This window comes from Fundulus heteroclitus, chromosome 8 (assembly GCF_011125445.2).
Source record: "Fundulus heteroclitus isolate FHET01 chromosome 8, MU-UCD_Fhet_4.1, whole genome shotgun sequence".
NCBI classification, from domain to species: Eukaryota; Metazoa; Chordata; class Actinopteri; order Cyprinodontiformes; family Fundulidae; genus Fundulus; species Fundulus heteroclitus.
The window spans coordinates 8740501-8764299 of NC_046368.1; the positions used below are offsets into that span (position 1 = coordinate 8740501).

At 41.2% G+C, this 23799-nt stretch overlaps 2 protein-coding genes across 2 annotated transcripts in view; both read left to right on the plus strand.

Moving 5' to 3' along the window:
• Positions 1–1445: 1445 nt before the first annotated feature.
• On the plus strand, positions 1446–13761 carry bnip3lb (BCL2 interacting protein 3 like b). Its single transcript, XM_012864196.3, has 6 exons — positions 1446–1711; positions 6036–6261; positions 8225–8303; positions 8589–8692; positions 9508–9657; positions 11024–13761. Exons 1-6 carry the CDS (start codon positions 1654–1656, stop codon positions 11070–11072), a joined length of 666 nt encoding a protein of 221 aa, XP_012719650.1. The 5' UTR covers positions 1446–1653; the 3' UTR covers positions 11073–13761.
• An 8065-nt stretch (positions 13762–21826) lies between these two features.
• dpysl2b (dihydropyrimidinase like 2b) overlaps positions 21827–23799 on the plus strand; it is a 38677-nt gene continuing 36704 nt past the window's right edge. Inside the window, exon 1 of the mRNA XM_012864187.3 lies at positions 21827–22382. Coding sequence (XP_012719641.1) covers positions 22113–22382 — 270 coding nt within the window. The 5' untranslated portion in view covers positions 21827–22112. The remainder of the gene's footprint in view (positions 22383–23799) is intronic.

Consider the following 23799-nt stretch of genomic DNA (forward strand, 5'->3'; position numbering starts at 1 on the left):
CTTCAGAGTTAAAATGAAAACCTATATGACCAGTCAGATATAAAAGTAAAAGCAACAAATATAGATATTGTAAATCATAAATATTTGAGCGCTCTAGAGGAGCTTTTTATTTGCTATTAACTGTTATGGTGTCTCAAATATTTTTCTTAAGACAACTGACTAAACCTTTCTCAATCCTTTCTTTTCTTCAAGTACCTTTCTTTTTTTAAATTAAAATTCTAGATTTCTCTAAATGTACAGATAGAATGGAATTCTTACAAGGTAAAGGTCCTATTTGCAATACATTGATTGGATGAGTTACTTTTCATAATTAACATTTCAAATGTTTTTTTTTAGTGGGATGACCTCCCATTAAACTCCTAATAAATATCCAAAATATTGACCAAGATCACATTGGGTGCATTTTAGAAAATCTTTATTCCGCTTACTGGCCTGAGTTACTAAAATGTGACATAACTAGATATAATATTATTAGTTTAATTATTCATAATGCGTATTCTGGATAGGAAGATGGTACATGTGGGTTTCTATCGATGAAATGTCATGCATATGAGTGAAATTTCCCATACTGGGGCTATGTAGAGTGTTGATTCCAGTTAAAAACAATTTTAAAGCTACTCAAACCATACACTTATAGCCATCTTGTTTTGTACCATGAACTCACCTGTATTGTAGCATATTGAATTTGTTCAAATTATTCTTTCTTAACTTTTTCATGTTCTGAGCACTTTGATTCAATATCTACTGCCTCCAGCGTCTTATATTATGCAGTATTACGGCATTGCTTACCATACATATGCTGATGACACAGAACTTTATATTTCTGCATCACCACATAACCAAATGATGTGTATCTCCAAAATATCCATGAGTGGTGGGGTCAGGTTTTCCTCCAGCTTAATGCAGAAAAGACGAAAATCATTGTTTCTATTTGCAAAAATGCAGGGTAGAAATTCTACACTCAAATAGACTATCGTTCGGCTAAAATCCACAGGGCATGCCAGAAACCCTGCTGTTATAATGGACTCTAACGTTTAAATGAATAAAGGCTTCCGCGTTAATTCAAGACAGAAAACAATCTAGATGTGCATACAAGGATGACATGTACAGGCAGTGGACACAGGACGTTGTGGGCAGAACCCCAGGCTGATCAACAGGAGGAAAACTGATAAACCGGCTCTCCGCAGGTGTAGACTAATCTGTCATTTTTATTAACTACCTAATTGTTATTTTGTGATAAACTTTTCCTCCTTTAAAAATAGTATATATATATATATATATATATATATATATATATATATATATATATATATATAATGTATGATAAATTGGCTTGCCATTCTCTCGTTTTTGTAACATCCCCTCACAAGTTTTTTTCTAACTCGTTACGTAAAGGAGAAAGCGTGACGTCACACCACTGCCCCGCCCCCGAGGAGCTGTGATTGGCTAGCCCTTATTGCTGCCTGTAGGCCAGCTAACCCTACGAAAACAAACGGGTTTAGCGGTGCTTCGGGTTAGCATCTCTGTTTTTTTTATTCTGTTGCCCAGGGCTGACAACGCCTCTGCTTGGTTAAATCACAGCTCGTATGAATGTGTAGAGACAGGGGCAGCCTGAGCTCTTAATGCAACCATCCCTCCCAGCTAGGAACCAGAATGTCCGACTCGGCTAACGTTACTTCAACAGACAACAACGGAGACTCGGGACTTAACGGTAAGCTAACTGCTACTAACCCATGTCCTAAAACAACCACAACGCTGTTCCTTTCCGCTTTGTTAACTACTCAGAGTACCGTGGTGTTATATAAAAGTCCTCTATAACTAGGATTGTATCAACAACAGTGCTGTAATCTGCACAGTAGTTTTATTTTTTTCAAGCGAAGCTTCACCGAAGGGGGCTAGACCCAGAACGTTATGTTCCGTGTTTATTGACAGTCGTTGGACCAATCGGGTTTCAATTCGTTTGAGTGACCGAAGCGCGAACCAATCAGGACGTCCCGGTGAGGCATGGGGGCGGGATTAGTTCTGGTCAACAAGCCGAGATGAAGGATGTCCAATTTGATGAAATCGACGCAAATCTTTAGTAGTAAACACTTAATAACAGTAGATCACACAGTTGTAGGCAATATTACACACACACACACATATATATGTATGTATATATATATATATATATATATATATATATATGTATATATGTATGTGTATATATATATATATATATATATATATATATATATATATATATATATATATTAGAGCGCTAAATGTAAGATAAAAGCGTTGGGGACATAAACAATAAGGTATTCATTACATCACACTGCTGCTCTGTTTTTGGCAGGGACCCAGCCTACAGAGGCTGGGATAAGTTTTACAACACCATGAGGGGAGGCCGTGACATAGCCTGCTATTTATGGTCATAGCAACATGGCATAAAAGTTTAACATATGATAAAGGTGGGGGAAGTATCATAATCCTCACTAGTTAAAGGTGGATAGAGTTAGGGTAATCCATACTGATGACAATATTTGAGTTGTAGCAAGATGTTTTTACAAAGAAATTTTTTTTGTTTTGGTCTAATTAAAGAGACATTTCATTATGCAACCAATCTCTTCTGAAGTCACAGTGTTAGTAAATGGATCCCATCTTTAAGCAACGTAACCCTGGACTCACCGTCTTCACGGTAGAGCATGGTGATGGTGTCGTGCTGCTGGGACGCGTTCCCTCTGAGAGGTTTATCTTCCAGTTGGACAACAACCCCAAGCATACCGGCAGAGCTGCAATCTATGGTTTAGATTAAAGCATAATTATGTGTAGAGGGCCCAGTAAAAGTCGAGTCTTCAATTTATTTTAGAATGAGTGGCAAGACTTGAAACCTGATGTTCACAGACACTTTCCATCCAACTTGGCCAAACTATTGCTGGAAGGAGACCTGGCGAAATATGCCATTTTTAGATGTTAAAAAAGCTGCTTGAGGCTTTGACTGCAATGGCAGAAGCCTTTCCAAAGCACTGACTCATAGGAGCTGAATACTAAGTGCTTGGCACACCTTTCATATTTATGTGAAAATCTCCATATACCTTTCCAATTATAAGTGTGCACTACTTTATGTTAGGCTGTGACTTAAAATCCCAATGCCGTGGCTTTCGTGGTTATAACTGAACAATATATGAAGAAGTGGGTATGAGGGTATGAATATTTTTAAAGGCACCGGTGAGAAAAGGGAAGCGGCGTAAATGATTTGTGACTCTGCAGATATCTGTAAGCACGACACGGAAGGTTTTTATTCAGCTGTAAAACACATGCAGCTTGTTTCTATGTGGCCTTACGGCTTATTTTATTCTGTTAAACTTGTGAGCAGGGTCAGATGGTTCCTATCTTTCTTTGCTCTGTCATCAAAGAAAACTTATTATTCAGCTCTTCTCTTCCACTTTGGTCCAGTTTCTGTTCCTCAGGAGATAGAGAGAGAGCGGTCGCGTCGTGTCTCTGGACCCGTCCAGCAGCTGATATCGTCTGTCTGGCCAGAATGTCCAGAATCACGGGCGCCTTGGCAATGTGGCTGAGCCCTCTGAGCAAACGCAACGGCCCGCGGTCTGTAATCCACAGGCCGAGCCTCATCGCTGACCTGATGAGCTGCTCCAGTGTTTCTGGCACGCTTCCTGTTTATGCTGCTTACTCATTTACAGGGAGGGTGGTGGGACCTGCTCTGGGAGTGTTCCTCATTGTTTTGCTGCTGTGTGATGGTGAAGGATTTTAAGCCAGCCGTCCCCCTCCTCCTCCTCCTCCTCTATATTTGTAATGTTACTCTGACGGGCTGTGCCTTCTCGGCTGCGGGTCCATGCCAGAGCTCACGTACGAGCCGGTGGGAGTTATATTGCTCAGCCAACGTCTGGCTGCTGCATACACAGGCACGCCTTTACAGCCAGCTCATCACACTGCAATAAATAGATCCTTGTCCGTCTCTGGCTGTCCGTCTTGTTGCTTTATTCCAGCTCAGGAACAAGAAAAGACTTTGGACATTTTGGTCTATTTCTCACCCACCCTTTGGCCCTCTGAATAATAAAATACCCTTTTTTTTTTCTTTCCCAAATTGCCTTAGCAAAACCCAGTTTACTGTCAAGACTTGTACGGATAAAAGGATGGGCTGTATCACTCTTTAAATTTGCGTCAGAAATGTAACACAGGACAAACGTTGGTATTAACTTTGCTGCTGGTTTTCGGAGATGCAAGTGAAACAGTCCTGCTCCTTGGCGAGTATTGCCCTTTTCCCCAAACAGGATGTTGACTGATTGTCTTATTGACTCAAGTATCATGGCTCAAATCTTATCAGAAGCCCCACAGTCTTTGTGTCCGGCCACGTTGAAATTTAGAAATACTTTGAGATGTTAATAAGAATTTATTCTAAGAGACGCATGGGCATTGAAATGGATTAAGTACATTTTAATGCCTTTATTATCCATTTGGGGATCTGTTACCTCCCTTGAAATTGACCCTAATGAGTAGTGAACAGTTTATATTAATGGTTTTCCTTTCATTCACAAAGCACCAAAAATTTCAATTCAGTTTTATTTATATAGCGCCAATTCACAACACCTGTCATCTTAAGTCTTTTTCCAAAGTCAAATTCCATCAGATCCTCCAGGTTGGTCAGAAAGTTTCCTCTCTAAGGAAACCCAGCAGGTTGCATCAAGTCTCTCCAAGCAGCATTCACTCCTCCTGAAAGAGCGTAGAGCCACAGGGAGAGTCGTCTGCATTGTTGATGGCTTTGCAGCAATCCCTCATACTGAGCAAGGATAAAGCGACAGTGGAAAGAAAAACTCCCCTTTAACAGGGAGGAGAACCTCCAGCAGAACCAGAACCAGGCTCAGTGTGAACTCTCATCTGCCTCCACCCAGTGGGGCTTAGAGAAGACAGAGCAGAGACACAGAAAGCACAGAAGACCTGACCCAGGAGTACTTTCTATGTTAGATGGTAATAGAGGATGATCTGCCTCCCCTGATGATGTCACAGCTAACAGAACACCAGACCAGGTGTACCTTCTATGAAGAGAAAAATGACAGAACTAAAAGTTAAAAGCTGAAATAACAACAAACAATGCAGATTGGAGAACAGTAGGAGAACTCAGCAGCGTTAGAGAAATAGACCCTGATGTCCTCCAGCAGCCTAAGCCTATAGCAGCATAACTATAGAGGTAGCTCAGGGTAACATGAGCCACTCTAACTAGAAGCTTTGTCAAAAAGAAAAGTTTTAAGATTAGTCTTAAAAGTAGACAGGGTGTCTGCCTCATGGACCAAAACTGGGAGTTGGTTCTACAGGAGAGGAGCCTGATAACTAAAGGATCTGCCTCCCATTCTACTTTTAGAGACTCTAGGAACCACCAGCAGACCTGCAGTCTGAGAGCAAAGTGCGATGTTAGGAACATACGGGGTAATCAGAGCTCTGATATATGATGGAGCTTGATTATTAAGGGCTTTATACGTTAGAAGGAGAATTTTAAATTCTATTCTTTATTTAACAGGAAGCCAATGAAGGGAAGCTAAATTAGGAGAAATATGATCCCTCTTGTTGATTTTCATCAGAACTCTTGCTGCAGCGTTTTGGATCAACTGAAGACTTTGAACTGCATTTTATGGACTTCCTGATAGTAAAGAATTACAATAGAAGTAACAAATGCATGGACTAGTTTATAAAAGTAATAAACTAGTAATAATTTTCAGATGAATGCATTAAATACTATCATACTACTGATCTGTATTGTGTTTGACCCACACTTCATTCAGTTATATCCATTTTTTCCTCTGGCAAATTCTGAAGCCGCCAGACTTAATACAACAAACGGATCAGAAGTCCCTGATTGGACTATAATGTGTGTCATCCTGGCGCTCCAGAGTATCAGGATAGATCCTCTTAAACTGAGCTGGTGGTATGCTCAACCGCCAGTTACACACCGGATATCTCTTTACTAATTTAAAACAGATGAAAGATAAACACGGCTAAGGAATGAATGAATGAATGACCCGTCTGGTTTCTTCTCACAGGGTCCTGGGTAGAGTTGGAGATGAACCGAAATCTTCAGGCTCAGTCCTCCTTAACGGCTGGGCCCAGCCCGGGCCTGCTGCCTCTCCCTCAGGTGGAGGAAGAGGAGGCCATAGTGGGGGGGTTGGAGCACGTCCCGTCGTCTTCCTCCATCCACAACGGAGACATGGAGAAGATCCTGCTGGACGCGCAGCACGAGTCGAGCCGCAGCAACTCCTCCTGTGACAGGTACCCTGAAGAACAGCTTCCTCAGACCTCTCCTGTTTGTTCTGCTGATCAGTGTCCCAGGCTCCCTGTACAGTCCTGAACCATGTGGAGAAGTAAAGGTTTGTTTTTTAGGTTTAACAAAGGAAAAGGGAGGAGAAAATCTCCATCGGTCCGTTCATCCATCCATCAAATAATCTGTTGATCTTAACTTCCTGTATTTCACTCGTCCAGTTTATCCATCATACCACCCATCCTCTGAGTCTCTTCTTTTGGCGTCCATATTTAAACTGCCGGAGGTTTTTCCTTCCTGTTAAAGGGGAGTTTTTCTCTCCACTGTCGCCTCATGCATGCTCAGTATGAGGGATTGCTGCAAAGCCATCAACAATGCAGACGACTGTCCACTGTGGCTCTACGCTCTTTCAGGATGAGTGAATGCTGCTTGGAGAGACTTGATGCAACCTGCTGGGTTTCCTTAGAGAGGAAACTTTTTGTCTGACCAATCTGTGTAATATGATTGAATTTTGACTTTGGAATGAGCCCTGAGATAACATGTTTCATGAATTGCTGCTATATAAATAAAATTTAATTGACCGATAGGACAATAGAAATATCTAAAATTAATTGTTTAAGGAAAGCAAAATTAAAAAAATTTAATCTGAAATTCTGACTTTGCTTTCAATGAAAACCAAAATTCCTCCATGTTTTCCAGACAGTTTTGTTTTCCTTTTTTAAAGATCAAATAAGAGAGAAGAAGGTTTTCTGTCATAAAGTCCAGGGACTGCATTTATATTTATAGAAGATTTAACCTGAGAGACATTGATCTATAGATCTATTTCTGTTCAGTGACGGTTGGAACATGCAGGAGCCCATTAGTGGGGAAGCGGGTTGTGTCACATTGAACCGGTTTGAAATCAGAGAAGACACTCGGTTAAGTTTTGTTTTTGGCTCTAACAGAAACAAAAGCTTTTGTGCCACAGCTTGTCTTATAGTTTATAGTTAATGCGTTAAAAATGTCCAACCCTTCCTCCCGTTACACAGCATCATGTGCTGCTGTGTAACCATGATAAAGCGGACCTTATCAGCAAGCTGGACTTTCAGCCAGTGAGTCGTCTTAGGATGTTTTCAGGATCAGGAACACGGAATCAGCAACCTGAATCCACACAGAACCGTTTTCTGGACAACAACATCATCATAGATCTCAAAGGTTATGCAGGGGATTTTTTTTTTTTTTTAGAAACATAATGCTCTAAGTTAAGTGTTTTAGAGCTTTTGTAACCAAAAGCTGGATTTTTATTCTGCACAAATTCTGTGAACTAGAGGAGTTAAACGTTGGGTTTACAATATTTCCCCGATTACTGTTGAGTTATTTTACTTTTTCCTCCATTTATGTTTGGCTTTGTTGTTGTGCTGTTTGCCAGCTTTGTTGAACTGTTGAATTATTACAGAACTGTGTGTGTATGAGCCCACCATGATAACACTATGCTATCCTACAGAGAAACATGCAACTGATCCATTTGTGTTTCTTTTAGACAGATTTAACATTTAAAATTAGTTGACTGACGTGAAATAAATCTCTTGTTATCACATGTTAACGGTTACTGGGGGTCCTGTATTTAGATTTTGATGTAGAATATAATTATTACAGTTGCCAGATTTAGTTATTTAAAAAAAATATATATATATATCTATTCTGACCTTTTTTAAGTAAAGTTGAACAAAATGTGGTGAATAGTTTCTTTTTAGATCACTTTTCAGACCAATATATTAGATAATTCTCAGTCTAAGCTAAACATTACTCTATTAAGTAAACCGTTAAGAGCGTTCTATGACAACAGAAGCAGCACGCTTGTAGTCATGGTCTACCAGTGAAGCTGTAGTATTTTTATTTTACTAAACATTTTCATACAGTCAGAGTCTCTAACCACATTTAGGCTCATTGCTTTGCTAACGAAGCCTCTGGTTTGTGTTACGTTTTAACGCGCAGCCCCCCGCGGCCCCACTCCCCCCAGGACGAGGGACAGATCATCTTCGACGTGGACACGACCAGCAGACGAGACAGTCAGGTCAGAGCCGCCTCCGAGCCGCCTCACGTTGCCCGGGTGTAGTTTCCATGGAGACCTCAGTCACACAGAGACCTGATTTTATCTTTAATATTATTTAATTATCTGAGCTGCACAGCTTCGGTCTCCTGTTTCATCTTGGCAGTAATCCTAGATTTGTTGTGTTCTTGTCTGTTTTCTGTTCTTGTCCTTGTTGTGGACCGAGTCAGCAGAACGCATGTAAGCAGACATTCACGGCGACTTCTGTTTGCCGAGCTTGCAGAGTAACGCGCCTGTTTGCCCCCTCAGTCTGAAGACGACGTCCTGGACAAGGACAGGGACATGGACATCCTGATGAAGGACGCAGACTGGGTCGCTGATTGGTCCAGTCGACCGGAAAACATTCCCCCCAAGTGAGTCTCAGCTCGCCGCCAGTGTCCATGCCAACGCTCAGTGCCTCGTTTGTGCAAAGGAGACGGTCGTTATGGCGCTAAGGTGCTTTAATCTCATCAAACCGTGGTGCTTTCTGGGAGTTTGAGTTCGGCTTCGACCGCATTAAGGCACCGAGCCTAACAAAGACATCTCAGCCCAAGCTGGAGTTCAGTTTAACTGATTCGTCTCCAGGAAATCGTTTTTATCCAAATTCATTAAAATACGCCGACTCAGAATTGTTTCCTAATCCTACCATTAATGTTGGAGTAATGTTGAATCATTTGTCACACGTTTGTGTTAATTCCTTAGTTATAATTGCTGCTGTTGTCGTAAACTCAAACTGGGGTCAAGCAGCAGCAGCAGCAGCTTTACATCAGTCGGTCACAGCAGTTCTAGCTATTGTCTAAAGTCGAGTTGCTCCTGTGTTTAATGCTGATGCAGCGTTCCCATGCGGTCTAGCGTGAAAAACTATTCAGGGGTCCAAACTCTGTTCTCTGTTTCACCGTCAACGTGAAAGTTTTATAGAACATCCACCCATCAGTCAGTCAGTCTGTCAGCCAAAATGTAAGATCATTTTTTTAATGACTTGTTTTTCATTGCCTGTTGCCATGTTGTTGCCTGAAGGAAGAAAGAGTGTTGCCCTGCTGAGAAAAGAAGAGCCTTGACCAGAAATGATAACAATTCTGCTTCCAGCGCGGCTGAAACAGCGGCGTTGGAAGCAACAAGCGTCCGCGTTTCCACACAGCTCGTGTCGCCGGATGCTGCGCTGCCTCTAAAGCGTCTCTGATCTTTCCAGGGAGTTTCATTTCCGCCACCCTCGCCGCTCGGTGACGCTCAGCATGAGGAAGACGGGGGCCATGAAGAAAGGAGGAATCTTCTCTGCTGAGTTTCTCAAAGTGTTCATCCCCTCGCTGCTGCTATCGCACATCCTCGCTCTGGGCCTGGGGTAGGAACCACACATCCTCCTTCTGTCACCTTTGTTGACCACTCTCATCCACAGCATGGGCCTCGCAACAATTATGTGTGAAGGGGACATGTCTCTCCCCCCCCCCCCGACTTCTGATAAGACCCGCCACATTTACAGAAAAACGACTACCCCGTGCGGTTTCTTTTGCTTTCCCGAGATAATCCATTCCACTTGATTGATTGGAGAATACTAATACGTTTAAAACAGCATTCTTGTGTTTTCCTGGTTACTGACAACGTCTCATCGCACCGCTGCTTTCTCCAAGTATAAATAGACTGAATGGCAGCTGAAAACTGGGCCCATTAACGCTGTCTCAATGACATCTCACAAAGCTTTTGGTAAAAACATTTTTTAAATTGCCTTAAAATGAGCTGTGGGTCATCACAAAAGACTGCAGAACAAATAATGAATCTTAACTTTACCATTATATGGATGATATGTTTGCAACAGCTGATCCCTCCTCCGACACAAACACAGGATTCCCAGGAAAGAAGCGAAAAGTAAGTCATCATTTCCCAACAGGACAGTGATGTTGGTTGGTGTTAGCTGTAGGGCTGGCCTTGTAGGGCTGGCCTTGTTAATATATAATTTGGTGCCAACAGTTGCTCCAGAACCACATTTTGCCTTCTTGTCCCGGTTTTAAGGATTTTACTGTGAACCCAAGCTTGGAATTTTTTTTCTTAATACGCTAGCAGCTCTTTATATTTCTCTTTTTATTTTAGGACTTTATTTATTTCCACCGTTTTCCACCGTCTGTGTTGCCATGCAGCCGGCCATCTTTGCTCATCCCGTCATCTAACCTGAACCAGCGGCCATCTCCCAGTTCTGCCAGCAGGGGGAGCCGCGCAGCTCCTGTCAGCAGAGCCGCTGCAGCACACCTGCTGCCCCAGCCAGCAGGTGTGCTGCAGTTGGTGATAACATGTGGTGGAACAATCTAAATCAGTCAACGGGCAGCCGTGCTTTGCACAGGATGATGAATGAAGTAAAGGAAGGAGTTAAAACAATGAGCCTGCTGGATGTCCTATATGAAGACTCTGGTGCTCAATGTGGGGCCTTTTGTTATTAACAGTGATTGGTGCCCCTGATGAGGAAGTTTTAAAGGCTTAAAATACATAATCAGTTATTGCAGCAGCTTAATCACACTCTGGAAAAAGTAGATGATTCAGTGGGAGCGACAGTCCTAATCTGATGTTGGTGTAAGAAAAGATTAGCATGCATTTCCCTGGGGGGGCTGGTAGGTGCGAAGGGGGGATATACTATCTCCTCTGTAAGTGAATCATTCTTCGCCTTGATGTTTTAACAGGTTGGGCTTGTCTCTTGACGTTTTTTCCCCTCTTCTTCTCAGCGTCTACATCGGGAAGAGGTTGACCACGCCACCCACGAGCTCTTTCTGAGCCCCAAACGGAAGAAAAGTGCCTGAGAAGTTGCCACGAGCTGTTTGTGGAGGAAGTTTTGCTGTTGTGAGAAGAATGCCAATCTCTCATCCCCCTTTCTCTCCTGCCTGCCTCCTCCTTCCCCTACCCCCCCACCCTGAGATATGACTTTGCTTTTTTTAACCCCTCTTTCCCCACGTTCCTCTTTCTGTTTTTTCTTAATCGGCTTCCCTCTAACTGTCTGTAGCCTTCACTCATTGGAGCTTTTTAAGACTGACCGAGATCATGTTGTCCCTGTGAGTGGGTTTCTAAAGTTTCTAAAGGGCGGGTTTTAAGCGGGAGGGTTGCAGCATTAAACTAAACTCCTCTTTCTCCCTCATGTGATTATCTGAACACAGAGACTGACCAGAGATTGTGCCACCTGCGTGAAGTAGCCCAGCGCTCGATCACGACCAAATTCAGGCTGAAAATGTGATCACGGCGTTTTCTTTTCTGAAAGTGGCCATTTTGTTTCTTTTCCTTTAGCTAATAATGTCTATTTTATTTATTTTGCAACCAGTGGTTGTCTATAAAGACGTTTAGACAACAGCCAACGTGACCTTTTTACTCTTATCCAGTTCTGAGACGAGAAGCAGGAAGGACTTTCCTCAAGAATGTGTTGTTTTAGAGATGCTTTTGTTTAAGGAAAGCAACGGTCCTGCACTCCGGCGTGTGAGAAAAACAGTGAAATACTCCGTGAACCTGCAGCTGAAATGATTGAACTGTGCAAACGTGGAGGAGCACAAACCGGCGGTACCGGCGTGACGCTGCAGAGCCGCAGCAGCAGGTGTGCAGGCTTCAAATATTTGGAGCTCGTCCACAAAGTTTGACACCCAGCGTCAAACTGCGGCCTCAGTGAGGTTTATCAGAAGAAGGTATGTTCTGGGGTTTGTCATGTCTGCACTGCAGCCGCTCCAGAGAAGCAGGAATCTGACAGAAACTTTTCCACAAAGAACCACGTATGCAGCTCAGGAAATTCATTTCACAAATGAATTTCAGAAACTCCTAAATTAAATACCTAGGATTCATACAGGATGATGTGTTTATTTCTGCAAATTTGGATGATTGTTGTTCACAGCTGATTTAAAAAAAATAAAGTAAAATTAAGTTTTCCAGAAATTAGAATATTAAATAAGTGCATTAAAACGTTTTTTTTGATACATCAATATGGTCCAACTGTATTGCTGTGACTTTGGACTTGAGAAAACACAGTGGACCAACACCAGTAGATGGCTGCTCAGTTTTAACAAGCCCGGAAAAGTATGGACGCCGATTTGATCTAGATAAAAAAGGAGTGACATTCTAGACTTATTCAACTTTATTCAGTGTCCTAAAACTGGGGCCTCAAACTTGGGTCCCCGGACCTCCGGGGGTCCGCGAACCGCGGGTTGGGGGTCCGTGAAACACACGTTGTCTGGCCTGAGGAGGCACTGCTGCGGATGCGTCGGGATTGTGCTAAGTAACACAATGGACAAATATTTAAGAAGAATGAGGATCTAATCTCTACCAAATCTCTAATATTAGGTGTATTTTTATATATTTTTAAAAGCGTATATAATTCCTATTGGATTTAACAGGATGAAGAATCTAAAGAAGGGTCCTTGGAAACTTTTTACTGCTACTAAGGGGTCCCTGGCCACGAAAAGTTTGAGAACCCCTGGCCTAAAAGATAAACTCCTGAATCGATCAAAAAGTATCCACTTTTACCCTATAACTTCTGTATTTGTCCAGTTCTAATAATCATTTAGAATTTTGAGTCACAAAACCGTAAATTATCACAAAACGTACAGACTTATTGAATAAAAAAACCCTTTTTATTCATATTTGGCCGCCAGACCTTAGATGAACTGAGCCTGTGGATCTAAGCTTTAAAACTACCAATTTTGTTCTTTAGAGAACAAATAAAGTGATTGTAGATCACAAACTAATACATTTCTTTCTCAAATGTCTAGAATGTCATAAGCAAAGTCATAAGAAGTCTAGAAATGGAAGAGTCTGGGCAAAAATATGTAATTTTGGAAAGGAAATTTAGGGAGAACCCTGCTCTCCACTCTTCCCCAGACTCTGGGACTTTGATTTCCAAATAAAATGTAACATTTACTTTCATCTGAACCACAGTCCAGTCGTTCTTGCCTTAGCCAAGTTAGGATCCTTCTATCATCGGGTTCTGGAGTTGCTAAACCCAATGATAAGGTTTTTTTTTTTTTTTTTTTTTTTTTTTTTTTTTTACAATCCAGGTTGCTGGTGTGCCGTTTCCTCTCACGTTTTTCCTTCCATTAAACTTTCCTTTAAGATGCTCGGATACAACCCGCTGTGAGCACCTAACCTCACTATCAAAGACCTTTTGTGGCTTATTGCTTGTGAAGGGTCACCATCTGCTGGAGGACTGATTCTGTAGGTCATAACAAACCATTTCTTTATTTAAATATGTTTTATTGGTCTTAATATCCTACATTTCTGAGGAGCTAAATTTTGCGTTTCTGTTAGCTGTAAGTCACAATCATCCAAATTAACAGAAACTGATGTTAACTTTGTAACAGTGTTTAATTTGTGGAGATGCTCCTGTTAATTATTTGCACAGCGGGTTTTCCCTGCCGCATCAGCAGATCCGTTTTATTTTAGCAGGAAACAGATAGAATTTTTCCCCGTTCTTTTATTTTTATTTTTTTTTACTTTGTTAGGAAAACAAGAACTTCCCTGTTCCCTGAAAAATCTCGGTGTCTGATTTCACGATACAAGCAAAGACAAAAAAAACCTCAGCATGCCTCTCCATTAAAACCTTTTAACAACCAGCAGATGCTAACCTCCGGTTTGGTTTTTATTCGCAGCCCCCTGTGTTTGTGGTTGTATTTGTTCATGCTGCATTTAAACCTTACATTTTTGTATTCTTTCCTGGTGCTTGTTTTGAATCGTCTGTTTCCCCCTTGCCCCCTGCTGTCGAAGAGATTGTAAATGCACACATTGGGAATCAAGCGTAACACAAATATGTTAAAAAAGTGGGGAAATAAAGCTTGTTTCTGTTGATGGTCAGGGACTGATGGAAGAGACGGAGAAATGTGAAAAGAGGTTTCCTCCTTAGGAATGAGATGGTCTGAAAATAGTTCTCGTAACGATACATCTGCTTTAATTTGTTTTCCTGCTACATTGAAGACATTAATAAACATTTTGTCAATAAACACGAGCTGAGTGAAAACGTTCTTCTGACTTGATGTTTTGGGGGTTGTTAAAGAAAATTTTGCAAGATTCTTTAGAGAGACATCAAGGATTTGGGTGTATTTCTGGTCTTCAGTTATTGTAAAACTTTAAACCATCAATACCAATTTTGTCTGATTCAAAATTCTCTTCAACAATAAAATAAGATGGGGAAAACTGCATTCATAATGATAAAATATATATATATATATATATATATATATATATATATATATATATATATATATATATATATATACATATATATATAAGCTTTTTTTATTGTTACTGTCAATCATTTTAGGAGCATTCGTAATGTCTCACTGCGTGTGAGTGAGCATTCTGTAATACAGCTTTTTGATGTTTTAAAACAATCATGAGTGACTTAACATTTTGAATTGCAGTAAAGAACCTGCAGGGTATGTTTTCTAGAACAACACAGGTTGAAAACGTGAAAGGATAAAACGGAAATCTTAACAAATTCAGCCTCCATGTTATCTGCTGAAGTCTTGCTCTCTATCACTCTACAGCAGCCTGAACGAACTAAATTTCTTAACATTTCTTAAAAAAAAAATCCTTTTAAAACGGTTTCTTGCATCTCTGACTTCATTTTAAAATGCCTAATAATGAAAACTGCTACCTTTGTTGGCTTCACTCTAAAGACATCCCAACACCAATAGGTGTTGTTAGTAACAGTCAAAAAAGCGAACCAGGGCAGTTGTCCACTTCATGTTACCATTTAATTTCCAGTTAACACGTAGAAAATGTGTTTGTTGGATTAAAATCAAATAGTTGTGTAATGTTTAGGGGAAAAATATCAACCCAATAAACAGATTATTATGTGTTAAGTAGAAATGAAATGTTAAAAAAGTTGACAGCGGCCCTGGTTCACTTTTCCCAGTGCACAACTTGGTTGCTCTGTGTGTGTTATCAAGTATTATGGAGTTCTACTTTGTGTATCTCTAGAAATTATTAATTACAGCTGCGACAGAGCTGGACTATTTTTCTATCTAGTGATCAGTCGATTAAATGTAAGTTTTCCCCTTTATGCATATTGATGGGGAATTTAGCGAAATTAAACCTTTTTTTTATTGGCCCGTGTTATTTAAAAAATTACTGAGGAACTGAATGTTGGGTCTTCACTGCTGTAACCATGATCATCACCATTAACTGAACTTTAAAAAGATGACTGTGCGTGCAATGAATATAAACATTTAGTTCCCATTTTTAAGCAAAAGTACTGAAGTAATTAGGCTTTTCACAGTATTGTAATTTATCAAGATGCATCTGTAGTTTCCCAGCAGAATAGCTGCGTTTAGTTAAAAACTCTTCAGGAAATAACATATGCTGTTGACGGTGTATCCTGGGTGTGTATAGCTGCTTGAAACCAGAGCTAGAACACGTAACACGAACCTAAGTGCTGATTTTTGGGACTTGTTATAAATTACTCAGTAAAGGTCCAACCTTGAACACAGAAAGCCAGAGCAAACCTTCAATTTAGAGGGAAGCACTGCACTCCGGTGGTCGATAACCTGCACTACTATGTGCCCCAATATCCTTTCAGTTATCCAAAAGTGATCATTCTTGGTCTCATGTGTGGGAAACGTTTAATCATTAAGGCCATTCTGCACGATTCTCATCCTGAGTTAAGACCACAGAGATATGGCTACAAAAATAAATAAAGATCAATCGAATCAAAACTGTAAATGTCATCTGAAAACAGCTCCTTTTTGAACAATGCTCCCTCCTCTCCCTCTCCTCCCTATATGGAATGTCAGGACACCTGTTATCGGCCAATCCGACGCTTAAAGACTTGCAGCTCCTCCCACTGCAGCTGATGGCGTTACTATGGGTTACAGGGTGGTGGCCGGCTCCGTCTCTCTGGTGGGGAGCCTTCATGTCTTCAGCTTTCACTGACAGACGAAAACACTGAAAAGAGAAGGGAGTTGTCTGGGATAAAGAAGGAAGGATTTACATATTTAAGTCAGTGGTTTCAGTAAATGTTTGGCATACACTGTTTTAGTTTGTTCTGGATATCGTTCTCTACGCATTAGAGAGAATAACTGAAATACTTGTCAGTGTCTTGCTAAAGTATTAATACCTCTTGAACATCATAGAAGTCTTTTAAGGCTACTAGCAGGTGTCTTCCTATCATTGCCCTGAATGTAGCTCCACCCGTAATTCCAGCAACTTTTACCAACTTCCCTGTCCTTGCTAAGTAAAAAAAAAAGCATTCCCACAGTATGATGGTGCCACTGCCATGCTTCCCCATAGAGATGGTGTGTTCAGGGTGCAGTGTGCCGCATAGCGCCTAGTTGTGTTGTAATGCTACGGTTAGCTTCTAAAATTGGTTAATTGCGCTGCACCGCTAACCTAAGGTTCCAGCAGCTGTTAGCTGTGCTTCATTGCTAACGTTAGTGTTCATCCACTAACCGTGACACATTGCCAGCATTAACTTCAAGAATGCTAAAAAATTGACTAACTGCGTTGCAGCACTAACCGAATGTTTCAATAGCTGTTAGCTGTGCTTCAGTGCTAAGGTTAGCTTTCTCTAGCCACTACACATTGTCAACCAAATTCTATTCAACAATAGCATATGGTTGTGCGTCGGTGTTAGTATTACTTCCCCATAGCGCTGGCTGTGATTTTTGCCGTAGCTTCCAATGGCAAATATCTGTACTATGGTGCCGACTTTAGCTTCAAACCATATCTGGTTGTGCTGCAGTGTTAATGCTAGCTTAATGCTAACTAGGAGGACATCTGCTAGAATCCTTAAAAGACTTGAGCCTGGGATGTTCAAGGGGTATTAATACTTTTACGAGACACTGAAAAGTATTTTAGTTATACTCAAATAAAACCAGAACGAACTAAAAGAGTGTCAGCCAAACTGTGACGCAGTACCAACATAAACTTGGAAACTAGCAGCTAGCTGTGCTGCAATGCTTACATTAGCTTGTACATAAACAACTTTTATGGAAACGTTTTAAGCAGTTGTTTTATCTGTCTTCCTGTATAGCAGCTAACTAAATTTTGTTAGGTCTAATACAAAAACAGACGGCTTTGTTTGTTTCTATGTACCATTTTTGTTGTGTTAAACTATTTAAAGAAATAATAAGGGGGAACCTTAGATACAATAGCCAAACTACAACCCCTCATCATTGCTTATAGAAACAAAACTACTCTGTGAGAGATTTTCTATGCTGAGTGACTTCACTATCTACCTTCAGACTCAACATACGGTCTCTTTGTTTACACTTCTAATAAGAGGATCATGTCTTGTTTTGTCACTATTTGTCCTACATCTGTTGTGGATGCCAGGGCCGTGCCCTTCCTCTGCAGCGTGCACACTCTCCCTCTCTTCCAACTATGTATTGGGCTTGCTGCCAACTTTCCCCTCTGAATATCCAACACTTTTGCCTCTCTCTGCTCCAACAACCATTTGCTTTCTTTTGTCTGGGACAAAAAAAAAATGGGGACTTTGGTGGTCCTCTCTGACCCTTTGGGCATGACTGAATCCATAACTTTTTCCCCACTGTTCAAAATCCACCTTTGATATTCAGATGTGTGTCATGTTTCCCTGCAGAAACGACCTCCCCCACAAATCCCCCGGGAGCTTTAATGGTAGCGGTAAAACCATTAGCTGCCCACCACGTTGTTATGGAAACTGGGCAGGCATGGCTTCCCTGCTAACACACTTTTCATGGCCTCCTGTAAAGCAGAGCTTTTGTCTGCTGTAATGGAACTCAGACATTGACAACATTTGTTAGGGTAGGCGGTTACTGATTGCCATGCTACCCCAGTTTATTTACAGACAGATTTAACTTAAAGAAACTCTTTATTTATACCAAAAAGTTAACCAGATTTTAAGGTACTGGACTGAAAATGAATGCAAAACAAAGTCCAAAAACAGATCTTTAGCATTACTAGAAATTATGTATCAAGACCACTTTAAATGATTACAAGAAACTTGGCAATACAAATATGAAACAAAAACTCACAAGCCAAAACCTGACTGATGGTTAACCATTCTTATCTTGCTATATCTTATAGCATAGCAGCATTTAGTTTTAATGCTCCACCTATCTTGAACATACTCCCAAAGGACTGTAAAAATGTTGAAACCCTGAGTTTCTTTATATCAAGGTTAAAATATATGTTTAGAATTGCCTTTGACTGTTAATGTTGAAGTTTGTAGTCCAACTTTTCTTATATATCAGACCTGCTGCTGCTGTTCCAATGCAATGTTTTTCCTATCTCTGTAATACTTTCTTTCCTTTGTTTGTTTTTTTTTTTTGTTCATGTACATCATTTTGAATTGTCTTATTACTGAAAGGTGTTTTATAAATAAACTTGGCCTATAGTTAATCACAGTTTATCAAGCTGAGGCTGATAAACTGGGCCCCAGGGTTCTCAGATTAAGACCTAGGATGTGGCAAGGTTGGTTAGAATAGCCTGGTCTTCCATTAATAAATAAAATACCCTTCTGAAAACAAGTTGTTTTCTGTTTGTTTGCTTTTTTGTATTTACTGACGTTTACTTAGTCCGATATTAAAATTTGTCAAAGAAGCATTAAGTATGACAAAGCTTCAGTTCCAGCTTCCTTCTGTAGCTCAACCCGAAGCTACCCACTGATCTGTTTATCAGTGTATAAATGCGTGCATGTTAGTTAGTGCGATTGGTTCAACATGACTTAAGTGTAAAGCTCTTTGAGTGGTCAGTGTCACTAGAAATCTATCTACCTTTTGTTTACCATTTACTGCCAAATATTTGAGGTTAAAGTTAGCACTCCAGTACTGCTAGCAAATGGTGTGTTTCATTTACCTTGGAACTCTTGGAAAGATTACGTCATCTCCAAGTTATTGCTTTCCAGTTTCCCACTTGTGTCACATTTGGAAAAGCAATGGACGCTCGCACCAAAGCCGTTGTTAAACGTACTTTCAGTCAACCCCAGTCTCAGAATATCTTTTAAAGTCACATTTTATTGCAAAATCGTTGTCTCTTTTTAATCCACGCTGAACTGTTTGACTGAACATGAAATGGTAAACAACAATAGATGGTGATTATTAGCGGTAGGCACAGTTGTGCTAATCCACAAATAGATAATTGCTGAGATAACTTTTCGTTCAGAGCCTTATCGTTATCGCTAAGTTTAGAAACTTGTTTGCGGACCACTTAGCTTCCACTTTATTGAGTTTTGATACCTCTAAGTACGCTAACGTTCACATAATATTCATTCGCCCTTTACGTCACTGACCTGATTCTCATTACACATCCTCACAGACTTCTGTACAGCAGTAGCAATCACGGCTCCACAAAGAGCCAATGTTAATAGCTCTGCTCTTTTGTTCTTATCTTTCTTCTTTTTATTATGATGTGAACTTAATATTGTTGGCTCCTATTGCTCAACAACACAGATGCTGGTATCCGCTGCTGGGGGACATCTTCTGTTATATGCGCAAGCAGGTTGCTTTGGGTTCTTAAACCCTTCAGGCAGAAGTCTAATCGTAGTCACTTTTATTTAGTAGTGTAACCGAGCTTTCTGGGTTCGTTACCGGCACTGAATGAGGTGAAAGGAGGCTGGACTTGGAGCTGGGCTTTTGGGTCACCGTGTGACTCAGCAGGACTCTTTTATTTTGTTAACACTTTTGTACAAAACACCAGCACTTCACTTATGCTGTTTACAAGCGGGCCCTGTATTAGAGAGTGGGTGGGGGAACTGTGTGTGTTTACGGGGGACGGGGGGCGGGTTGCTTTGGGCTTGTTTGTTGGTTGCTTGTTTCCCTTGCAGGAACTAGCTACGCTGGCTTCCAGCCCACACTCACATTGATATATATTAATATATTATTCTTCTAAAATGCTTCCACTGTCATCGAAAATTTAAAATTTAAAAGTAATTTATCGTGAACTAAAACAGTTATCCCCCGAAACACGCAGCGCTGCCCAAGTTCATCATGGGGCATGTATGTGCATGCAGCAACCTTTGTCTGAAGATGTGTGACACAAACTGACAGCTGTTGGTTTGGTGGTTAACAGCTAACATCAGCTTCCTCAAATTATTTAACATTCTATTTATCATTGATCTTGTTGGAGGTAAAATTAATGTTTTTGTTTGTGGAAAATTAGTTAGAGAAGCTAACTTTTTGGTTAACTGTGCCCCGTACTGGCGATTCTTTTACTGTTAGAACAATAACGATGACACTAACGCTATTCTGTTTTTGCAGCACTGAAATACCCTGTCTCATGACGCTGAAAAGTAGTATGTGTAGGACTGACTAAATGCTAAATAATATTGAACTGCTAAAAATGATCAAAGTATGTTAATGTTGCTATGAGAAGCAGCCAACTTGAATGTGGCGGTTGGGTATTGTCTTATTGCATTGACTTTCCTACTCGTAATTCTGACTTTAGGGGTCGTTACAGTAGAAATGTTCAACTCTGAGTACAGATGGATTGTGCCATATTAATTGATGTCAAGGTTAGCACTGCAGCACGGCTAGCTAATATTTGAAATTAAAGTTAGCGCTGCAGCACTAGATAGCTAATAGTTTTGGTTAATGGTAGTACTGCTGCAGAGCTGGCTAATACGTGTCGTTAAAGTTAGCGCTGTAGCACAGATAGCTAACGTTTTAAGTTAATATTAAACACAGCGTAGCTTGCTAATATTTGAAAGTAAGGTTAGCACTTCAGCATAGCTAGCCACTGCTTGAAGTTAAAGATAGCTCTGTAGCAAAGTTTGCAGCAGTTGGAAGCCAAAGTCTGCAGCTAAGCCAGCAGGTAAAGGAAAAAAAGTGTCATTAGATAAAGGAAAACTTTGCACCAGTTTGGTGCCTCAAACTAATTTCAATCTGTGCTTGACCGTTGTCTTGGACAGAGGTCATTACCCTTGTCTAATTCTTGTCTACCAAGTCATCGACCCTCACTGTTTGCTCACATCTACCTACTGATGATATTTAGCAAACGCAGCACTAGTGCAAACAAAATGATGTGCCTCACTTCAGTAGGTGAAGGCTCTCTTGAATGTCTTGAAGACTTAAAGTTTTTCATGATTCAGAAAACTGTTCTGGTGACAGTCGCAGGCTTTACTTTTTTGAAGACAATGATTTTGATACACTTTCCAACCTTTTATAGGAGTCAATGTTTTCAGCTGGATTCTTTGGAATCTGTTGAAAGGTCTGCCAAAACTTTTGTGTGTGAGTGTGGAAGTCAGCGTGTTTGAAGTGTGGGTGTGGTACTGAAGGGATAGCGCCCTTCATTCTGGGACTGGGTGTGACTTCGAGGAACTCTCCGAGGTCCTGGTCGCTCTCTGACCTGAGAAGACAGGTTATGATTGGTCCATTCAGCAGGTTCGGGATCCCAACATGTTGTGGATTTGGAGAACAGCCCCGTCAGATTTGATCCACTTCACCTAGTTTCTGGACCAGCTACAGGTAATTCCTCATCAAGGGGAAGAAGAAGAAAAAAAAAATCCTCCTCCCTGATCTTATTGGATCGTTTATTTGACAAAGCCGCGCTGTGGTCTCCCCACCTTATGATGCGGGTTTGTTTAGACAGATGAGTAAGCAGTTCGGGATTGTTGCAGAGATCGCTTCAGCAGCCGAGGATTTTTTCTTCTTCTTCCTCCTCTTTAATCACATTTCCATTTTCTGCCGGGGGAGTGATTTCAGCCTGCATTAACCCTCCACGCAGTTTTCCTTTTGTCACAGTGTGCGACCACCTGCGCTCTGCAACCGACTCAAGGCGGCGGCTGTCCAGCAGAAGAAAGAGAGACAAGGCGACAAGGCTGAAGAACAAGAGCGACTCGCAGCATCTGTGCAGGAGGGAGGAAAAAAAATGTCAACCGCCGGGGAAGTGTCACCTTTTTTCCACAGCGTGGGCTCTGACAGCCCCTCCAGGCCCAGGCAGAAATTCTGTGGCGTGTTCTGCCCGGTGGAGGGCTCCTCGGATGCGAAGACGCTGGACTTTGACGCGCTGTCAGCGTGCAGAGGCAGGAGCGCCGGCGGCAGAGTCATTGACCGGCAGAGCGACATCTCCCAGCCCAGGAAGGTTGAGATCAGGGAAAGCACGGGCAAGGAGGCGCTCCAGAACCTGGATGATAAACGGGTAATTTCCCTCTAATTGTCCGGTTTCTAATGCCGTGCCCTTCCTTTGGTCCGTATTTTACGCGCAACCCTCTCATTCAGCCATCTGCTGTTTAAATCTGCACGTGTGCAAACGAGAGACACTCAATTAAATAAGTTTAATCCGACATAGTCAGTTAACTTGGCCGGACTACATTTCCCAGAGAGCTTTGCACTGTAACGGAGCAGAAAGCGAGTCCCTCCTGCAGAAAAGCTAAAGGGAGTGGCTCTCTTTTTTTCACACTGAAAGATGGCATGATTGTGAAGCAAAGGAACAAAAGTGCCTCCGTTTATTACATAAATAAGTCATTAGATGAGGATTTAGGTTATATGGTTTATATATGAAGCAAACAAACAAATAGATACTGCGTGTGCGTATGACAGTAAGCATTTTTTCAATGTCTGACATAAGATTAGACTAAACTTTTACTTTCAGTCAGTTAGAATCACTAAAATGAGTTGTATTTGCTAAACACTGGAATAATGAGAAATATTTTTAGGGAATATAGTATTAATTTTACTAGTATTATTTATGCCCATTCCTCCTCACAGAACTGGTGCAGAGTCACCAGTTCTCTCACCTGTCACAGAGTCAGGTTTGTTGACTGCCTTGCTCTTTTAGAAACTGACCACAAATTTCCCATGTGACTGACATCAGGGTTCTGTTATCGCCACTACAGAACATTGACGTTTTTGTCCTTTTGCAACTAATTTTGTGGCATTCTTGGAGTCATTGGAAGAATCATTTGTGCCCCCGCTTTTGCTGATCACTTGAAAATGTTCAGTGTAATGTCCTTTCTTTTCGATGCCATCTACTTTGTAAAGTTACTCAGTCCCTCTTGCAGCAAAACATCAACACAACATGATTCCGCCACCTCCGTACTTCACAGTTGGGATGCTGCTCTCCGGCTTGTTAATCTATCTTTTTCCTCCAAAGGTGATGATGATTCTTTTGGCCAATAACTATTTAGTTTTATCGGTCCACAGGACATCTTTCCAAAGGTTACGGTCTTTGTCCCCAAGTGCATTTGGAAGCTGTACTTCAGCTCTTTATGTTGTTTTTGCAGCAATGTCTTCTTTTTCGCTCACTTTCAGCCATGACTCAGTTCAGTGTGGACAACGATGTGTTCTTCTTCACAAGGTCTCGTGTGTTTGTTCTGGTGTTGATTTGCAGATTTCACATTGGAACACGTTCATCTCTGAAACACAGAACCTATTTGTTCTCAAACAGTGTGACGGCTGGACACTTCCACAGGGTTCCTGTTTGCTATATAATTGTTTGACCAGATGCAGGTGACACCTTCAGGGGTCTGGAAACCAGACTTGTGTAGGTCCACAGCTTCCTTCCTGACATCTTGACCGGTTCTTTGGATGTTTCCGTGATGTCAGTCAAGGGATCG